The 8,755-nt window shown below is 42.1% G+C and overlaps 1 protein-coding gene across 1 annotated transcript; it reads left to right on the top strand.

Moving 5' to 3' along the window:
• The first annotated feature begins 1,098 nt into the window (after nt 1-1,098).
• Nucleotides 1,099-8,430, top strand: LOC129192793 (zinc finger protein ZIC 4-like). Its single transcript, XM_054797126.1, has 2 exons — nt 1,099-1,819; nt 7,020-8,430. Exons 1-2 carry the CDS (start codon nt 1,315-1,317, stop codon nt 7,598-7,600), a joined length of 1,086 nt encoding a protein of 361 aa, XP_054653101.1. The 5' UTR covers nt 1,099-1,314; the 3' UTR covers nt 7,601-8,430.
• The last annotated feature ends 325 nt before the right edge of the window (nt 8,431-8,755 follow it).

The raw sequence follows: 8,755 nt of genomic DNA, 5'->3' as shown, positions 1-8,755 counted from the left end.
TGATTATAGTTAACAAAATAAAGGCAAAGCATTGAATCATCGAACGTTTTGAAGTAAAACTTGAATGAATATCAGCAATACTGCTTGGTCTCTAGAGCAGGGGTGTCAAACTCGTGCCATGGAGGGCCGAGACACCGCAGGCTTTCCTTCCAGCTGGTCACTAAAGCGGGTGATCAACACCTCCTTCAATTTGAGGGAAGGAGCTCATCAATTAAATCACCTGCTGGAGAAACTGGTTGAAGAGAAAACCTTCAGTGTTTCGGCCCTCTATTGACACGCGTACTGGAGCTTTTATTTTGAAGTTTCTCAATTTTTCGTCAGATTTTAGCAAACTACCGTCCAATTAATTAAAACACTCACAGTACAGTGATAATTGTGTGTAGTACTCAAGTCAAGAACACGTTATGTAAGACTACAGTATTTGGTATTTCATGGCGCCTGCTCGAAAGTTCGCATAAAGTAGTGGGCACGCAGCACGGAAACACTTCCTGGTCTTCAAAATAAAACACTTGAAATAACCACGACAATAAACGTAATATGATCGTTAATACGCGTACAATAAATGTGCAGTGACGACTTATGTAGCGTATAATATATTATCATATCAATATTAACACTAACACGGTTTTTCCTTTTTTTATGTTGCTTACAAATTCAAAAAATGCACATAAAGCCTAACAACAACTGCATGAGGGAAATGCTGCAAGTTGCCAGAACAAAGCAGAAACTATTCAGGCAAACAGAGGAGAAAGACCGAGGGATGTCCGTCTTTCAAGACATAAGTGATGCCCAAAAGAAACTGAGTTTTAAAGAGGCAGAATGTAGTACGTCTGCAGTGGATTTCTTCTATTTATCAATGATTGTACCAAAAGTGCTCTCTTAACAGAGATTGAGAGATGATAAAAAATAATTACACTACATATGGTGTATAGTATACATGTATATGTAATATATAGCTATTTAATATACTGTATACATAATTGAATACAATTTTAAAACACATTCCTAAATAAATTGGCTTTACTGTGTTGGAATATCAGGAAGTAATTGGAGCAGGTAAGGAGAAGACAAGGACGCCATACAATAGTGTTGGATCGCGGCCTGCTGCCTGCTATTGCTTCCATTCTGTTCACCTTCATCCACTCTCAACATTCAAGCATGGAGGCTTGGACTCGATGGATCTACTGCCGATTCATGGGATTTATTAGACGCTTTTAACACCGGAGATACGACCCTGGAGCGGATAACGTCTCACATTTGGATTTTATTGCTTTTCCAAGCGGACATTTGGGCTGGACGCTCGACGAGAGCAAGATGAAGCGGGTGGCTGTGGTTACCAGGCACAATGGCCTCGTCGCCCCGCTGGGTAACAACAACTCCGGAGCTTCGAGCATCGTCTCGCCTCCCCAGCGGAGACCTCCTAACATCCCCACTTCCACGGACAGACGTCCCGGTGACGGGAAGGAGGCTTTATTGAACATTAGCAGGAGTCCCGCTGTCAAATCTGAGCTCGTGTGCAAATGGGCAGGCCGAATGTCGAGCAGACAGAGGTTTGTCTGCAACCAAACTTTTACCTCCATGCCCGACCTGGTGGACCACGTCACCGCTGAGCACGTCACGGCGGGGCTGGACGCCCTCAGTCACGTCTGCATGTGGAGCGAGTGTGTTCGCGGAGGCAAGGCGTTTAAAGCCAAATACAAACTTATCAATCATATCCGAGTGCACACCGGGGAGAAGCCCTTCTTGTGTGCCTTCCCCAACTGCGGCAAGATGTTCGCACGATCCGAGAACCTCAAGATCCACACTCGCACGCACACCGGTAGGTTTGTCTTTTAATAACAATATATTCGAGAAGTGACAATATGAACCAGACATGTAGGATATCCTCCATGTTTAACATGGCACCGTTCACTCATGATTCACATCCGCCCTTTGCTTCCTACGTTTCCTTCACAGCCCGTCATTGCAGATGGGGCAAAAGGTCTTGTGTATACTGTATGTATAAATTAATGTATACATAGAAATATACATATAAATTACATGATAAAAAAAACTAACAGAAATGAGATGTTATTTCTAATTGGACTTTTTGTTGTTTTTTTTTTAACAAACGTAGAAATGATTATAAACATCTTAAAAGAAATGCATCAGAAAAATGGTGCTGATGCCAAAAACACACACAACCCCCCAAAACAACTGCATGGGAGCAAGGCTGCAAGTTCAAAACAGAAGTTAACCAGGCTACCAGGAGCGCAAGACCTGAAAGATATCCATCTTTCAAGACTTAAGGTTGAACTATGCTCAAGCAGCAACGCCGGCTGGCTCCGCCCCCTCCAAAACCTGTAACTTTTCATCAACGGCGACGCGGACCGCAGAGCTGTGATTGATCGGCTTTTCTTTGTACGTCATTCCCGGTTTTCGCGGACCATACAGTCGGCCATAACAAAATGTACAATGGAACAAGTTGAGGAGAAGCAAATGTGAACACCTCCATAATACAGTACGTTATTTTTATGTGGCCCTCGCTTCAGCCACCGTTGTTTGCTGCTCAGCTAAATAGCTAGTTAACTTATCCAATCCCACCCATTTTACAAAATTCAACACGGTCAGTACTGGCCATTTTCGACGATTTTGACTGATTTTTCAAGGCATACAGAATAGTGTGTTCTATGGCTATATAAACATGGGACCTACCTGTTTTTCATCTTAAAAAAAGGTTTGCTTCTACCTTTTCCGTTCTTTAGTAATCCAACCAATAGAACGTAATATCAGTTCCCAACAACAAAAGGGAGAAAAACAGCTTTTTGTGAAGAGATACATTTCAAGCAAAACTTTCACATTGACACAAATGTTTTGCTTTTGTGACACTCAAATATCTAAACAACTATACCACAACATAAACAACAGAAAAAAGGGTTGTTTTACATGAAAATATTTTTTTTTTCGTAAATATAACACCATGAACTATTTACAATTTTCACATTTGGAACTAAACCGTGTGTGCAGTTGCAGGCGCGCGCATGTGTTAACATTTCTCTACAATGTGCAACCTTCTGCGCGCTACACTCCTCCATGCTCTGTCACTTTCTCCTTGCTGTCAGACACGCTAATACATGCAAAAGATGCATGCTGAGGTCTCATCAACAATATGAATAAAATATAATAAAATAAAAATAATAGAAGATCGACAAGATTTGCATATTTACAAATAGTGTGGAGAAATATGGTAAATACAAGTAAATTTACACTTTACACACAGAGGGCAGACAGTGCAGTGCAATAATGTTGTGAATTATCTTTTACAGACAGAAAAGGAAGTCCTGTAGCGTTTACTGTTGGAACGAAACTGGAGAAGTGTGTTGGAGAATGGGGTTGCCCATGATGGAGAGCGTTTGTCCAGTGTCCTGTCTCTCACTGTTACAAACGCCCACAACTGAGTGCCGATATCTTTGTTGGCTTTCCGGATCAGTTTGTCCATCTGGTTTATGTCTTTTATTGCTCCTCCAACAAACCACAAAAACGTAGATGGCACTGGCTACCACAGGCTGGTAGAAGTTTTTTCGAAAGACCTAAGCTTCCTCAGGAAGCAGTCTGCTCATGCCCTTCTTGTAGACAGCTTTGCTGTTGTCCTTCCAGTCCAGTCTGCTATTCATGTGGACTCCCAAGTGCTTGTAGTGGTCCACTACTGCCACCTCCCGGCTCTGAATGGTGATGGGCTCCACTGGAGTCACCTTCCTCCTCAATCGCCAGCTCTTTCGTCTTGTCCACATTCAGGAGCCGCTGGTTTTCAAAATGCAGCATTTGGAAGCATCAAAATGGCTAAATCAAGTAAAAATACAAATATAAGCCATTGAGAAGATGCATTCAAAGACACTCTGATGATATGTAGTATTCAACACTGGTCACTAGGTGTCAGTAGTGGTACTGTAATGTTGGCGGGACACACAAGCTCCAGACTTGATCGCAGGTTTGAATGATCTCACAACTAACACGGGCTACTGTTGCAGCCGTAACCCACGCCGAGCTAAAACTCAACTCTGAATCCCAAACGTCACTTCCTGGCCGCCATTCACTGTGCTCCCAAGGGAACACATTGACAGCAACGCACATGAGCATGAGTCTTATTTCTGTCTCGTTACCTTTTTGCCCTGCTCATAAACACATTAAATTGGGACTGTCTGTGTAGCTACTTCGTACAACCGATGGAATGCTTTTTTGAACACACCTCATATGCACCTGAACCCTGTGCGTGGATTCCAGCACAAATCACTGCATACTCATAAATCTCAAAATCTACATACACAAGAAAAAAATTCAGCTCTTTAAAAGCATGCACACTTCTACGCAGTCTTCACCTGCAGTGAATTGTGCGCACTCGAGCTCCATCCCTGGTGTTATCCCGCAAACATCTATACACGCGAATAGCTCAGGAATATTCCTCAAATTCAGTAGTGTTTTTCACCTTCTTTTCTTTTTAAATCACGGCTGCAAAATAGTTCAAAATGGTGCCAAAGAGAGTTACAAGTGCCAGCATTTTGATACAGAAGGTGAGAAACACTACTGAATTCAAGAAATAACTCATAGCAGAACAGGGAAGCGGTGTCCGTGTTGATCTCGCTGCACCATCGTGTCTTTGGCAACAATCACATCTTCAACGAAGCTAAAAGTAACCTAAAATGTTCTTTGATCTCTTTCATTCATCATTTATATGCATTTAAATGGGTTCAGAAGTGTTTTGTGCCTGTAAAACTATAATTGGAAACACTTGCAAGGGCTTTCTGGAACGGATAAAATAGATTTACATAATTTCTTATGGGGATAATTGATTTGCTTAGTCTCGGTTAGAGTCAGACCTTCAGTCGTTTAACAGTTCAATTACTGTTAAACGTGTTGCATTGCCACGAAATGTCCAGCAGAGGGAGACAATCCGCCTCTCCTCAACTTGTGCAACATGTATAGCAGTGGTCCCCAACCTTTTTCGACCCACGGACCGGCATGTGTTCCCACAAATCTTGGTTGTCTTATATTTGTCCATCCATCAATCCATTTTCTCTGCCGCTTTATCCTCATTACGGTCACGGGGGTATGCTGGAGCCTATCTCAGCTGACTTTGGGAGAGAGGCAGGGTACACTCTGGACTGGCCATTCACACTCAATGGACAATTTAGAGTGCCCAGTTAACCTAACATGCATATTTTTGGAATGTGGGAGGAAACCGGGGTACCTGGAAAAACCCAGGCACGCACGGGAGAGCATGCAAATTCCACACAGAGATGTCCAACAGGGAGTCGAACCCAGATCTTCCAGATATCCTGACTGCGTGGCCAATGCTAACCGTTGTAGATTATAGCGATGTGATTTGTTTTATTGATTATGTATTGTGTAAAAGTAAGACAGGAAAAACCTCACATTAAAAGCACAAAATGAATACAGACCCACCATCCCACCAGTACAAGCCTGGAATTTGTTTTTCAGAGAAGATGATAACGTCACTGTTTGATGTGTGTGGTAACTAGCATGAATTAACTTGAGGTTGCACATTAGCAGTCAATAACGTCATCAGAACTTACCTTTATGCATTCCCACATAGTATCAGCATTTGGGACAAAATGCAGTGAATATGCTGTATATGAATAGAAATGTATAATCGCCTGATGATATTATTACACGGTTGCCCCTGTGTTGGATAACTTGCTTTGAAATGATAGGTCAAGGTGACAAGCAGATACTCAAGTATTTATTTTGACAGCATAATATGGTTAGAATAGCGTGGTGCGTGATTAGATAATGTTAATGCTATTATTATTAAATATAATTCTGTCAAAACTGAAAAACATTTATTTTTAGCATTTACCGTAAAGCACCGTGTATTAACCGCACCTGTGTATTAACCGCACCCCCATTTTCAGGCTCACGGCGGGAAAAAAAAATTTTAGCTCATAAATGCTTGCCAACTCTTTCATCTCAAATCATCATGCATAAAGGTACCAAGCAATTTCAAAAAGAAGAATAAAGGAGAAATCTGAACTTTGGCATCTAGATCTGTAATATTATGGCTAAGCACAGATTAATAATAATAATAATAATAATAATAATAAATCAAAATAAAGAAATAACGCTCCATTGCTTCAGTGTGAATTTGAATAAACTCCAACGTTGTATTGTATTTTACATGGGAACCTTAGGTTAGCTTCAGTGTATATGGAGATCGTTTCACTGTGTGAAAATACAGACAGCCGTCAGATAAGTTAGTTGCATACACAAGCATTTTCAGCAACTGTACAGCAGAGGGCGCTAAAGTCAAAGCAACTGTCTGACCCACAGACGGCTATTCAAAATGGGCTTCTCGTCAATTTCTGCGTCTGGTCACAGACCTGTCATCGTGTATAAACCGCACCCCGATTTTTTGCTTCTTACCAGTGGGAAAAAAAAGTGCGGTTTATACACGGTGCTTTACGGTAACTTATAGTGACATTTAAATTTTACAATTTAGCAAGAAAGATTAAGTGACTTTTTACACATATTATTTCCAGGCTTTCGTTGGGCCACATAGGTCAGATCTTGCCCGTGGGCCATGAGTTTGACGCGTTTTCTATAGTGTCCCAAGTCTAAAAGTACCATTACCCATTCTTCACAGAGACTGAGTCACCAACGTGCGGATGCTTTTGTTTGGGCACTCGATTCCGCAGACTAGTTTGGAGCGCCGTTAAGCCGTACGAAAACCGAGACATATTTTTAGCTGTAACTTTTGTCAAAAACCAAATCATACGAAAACCGGGGCGTATGAACACAGAGGTGCAACTGTGTTACAAATACTTTGTTTTTACCTGTTATGAGGAAGGAAAATGTAACTTAAATGATGTCAGCATCAGGCTGTAACACAAGACATGTTGTTCCTAGTAGACTGTTGGTCGTGCATCCAAATCATTGGGTGTGACAAAAACATACACACATGATCTGTTTTACTTGGGGCTCATTGTGGAAAAAAATTAACGGTGCGCTTTCGGTTTGTGTTGCAGGCGAAAAACCATTCCAGTGCGAGTTCTGTGAGCGACGCTTTGCCAACAGTAGTGACCGTAAGAAACATTCCCAAGTGCACACTTCTTCAAAACCCTACGACTGTAAGGCCCTGGGTTGTACCAAGTCCTACACGCACCCAAGCTCTTTGCGCAAGCACATGAAAGTCCACATTAAGTCATCACCTACCTCCGAGCCCTATGACATATACAACGCCATCCATCAACACCAACAACCTCAGTCTCTTCTTGAGCCACTGGACCTTAAAATCAACCACCTGTCCCCATCGTTCAGCAATCAAAAGACCAATTTTGATTTTGATATCAGTTTAGCCAACAAATTCAACCACAAGCTAGAGCCTAGTTCGTCTCCGCTGGCAATGCCTCTGGACCTATCTCTGTCAGGACTCAAGAGTCACAGGACCCCAGGAAGAAGCCATCAGTCAGTCAACCCAGTCATACCTGAGTTGCCTAACATTAAAGAGTGGTATGTCTGCACCAGAACTACAGCACAAAGCTTTGCTCTGCCCCACCCACATGACATCAAATCTGAACCGAGCGACGACGAGGACTACGTCACGTAAGCCGGTGGTACCCAGTGTTTAGGAGGTGATGAACAGACAGATATAGTAAAACCCAGAACAGAGGATGTCTGGAATTGGATTGTTATTATTTTTGCTTTCATTTCCATTCATTCATTAATTTGATGAGCATTTTTCTCCTGAAGAAAACAACCTCTGGGACTGTTAAAGTGACGCTACTCTGCTATGCATATTCAGTTCTTTCTTGTCAAATACCAGGACATCACCGCTGTTGTATGATAGCCATGCATTGCCCTGATGCTGACTTGTCCTCCTTAAGACAGAATGGGCTCGGGATAATTCCAACTTTCCTGACTGTGTATAGTTTAGTCCAGAAGTATTTGGACGGTGACGTTTTTTTATGATTTTTCTTTCATGTTTTTTTATACACCACCACAATGGATATGAAATAAAACAAGTTCAGCTTTACTTAATTTTTTTTTTCAATATGGCATTTACTTTATCATTGAGAAATCCATCCAATTTATAAAAGCACACATTTTCAGGTGATCATTTTCTGTGCATCGGGAGAACACACAACCACTTCCCCAGCAGAAATTTGAACACATGTCTTCCTGATCTCCTGACTGTGTGGCCAACATGCTAACCACTCGGCCACCGTGCGGCCCATGAGCAAAGATATTTCAACAACTGACATACAGATGTTTGTTGATCTAACCGTAATTTTTATCACTGGAATGGACATGGCGTCACCAAATTCACAGTTTCTGTTCTGGGGATGCTATGCCAGACCTTCACTGCAGCCACTGTACTTTTGGGTGCTTTGTCTGTTACTGTTGCATTGTGTAGTTCAATCCTCCAAAACTTAACCGAATGCTCGATATCACCTGTCACAGAAACAGACTCTTCCGTTCAAACCTCTCCGCCACCATGGGCAAGACCAAAAAGCTGTCAAAGGACCTCAGGGGCAAGAATGGAATGGGCTACAAGAGCAGGAAGAAGAAGCTTGGTGATAGTGCTCTATGGAGCTCTATGCAAGATATCACCTGGTGGGGTAAGGATGCTGTTGAGAAAGGTGAGGGAGCAGCCAACAATGGCAAGGTTGATGATGTCAAGGGAGTTGGGGAGCACAGTCTGCAAGGAAAGCATTAGATAGACACTTTGCTGTAATGGATTGAGATCCTGCACTACCCGCAA

Source organism: Dunckerocampus dactyliophorus, chromosome 13, assembly GCF_027744805.1.
Source record: "Dunckerocampus dactyliophorus isolate RoL2022-P2 chromosome 13, RoL_Ddac_1.1, whole genome shotgun sequence".
NCBI classification, from domain to species: Eukaryota; Metazoa; Chordata; class Actinopteri; order Syngnathiformes; family Syngnathidae; genus Dunckerocampus; species Dunckerocampus dactyliophorus.
The sequence above is the reverse complement of the archived record's forward strand: the minus strand, read 5'-3'. Positions and strand labels throughout refer to the sequence as shown.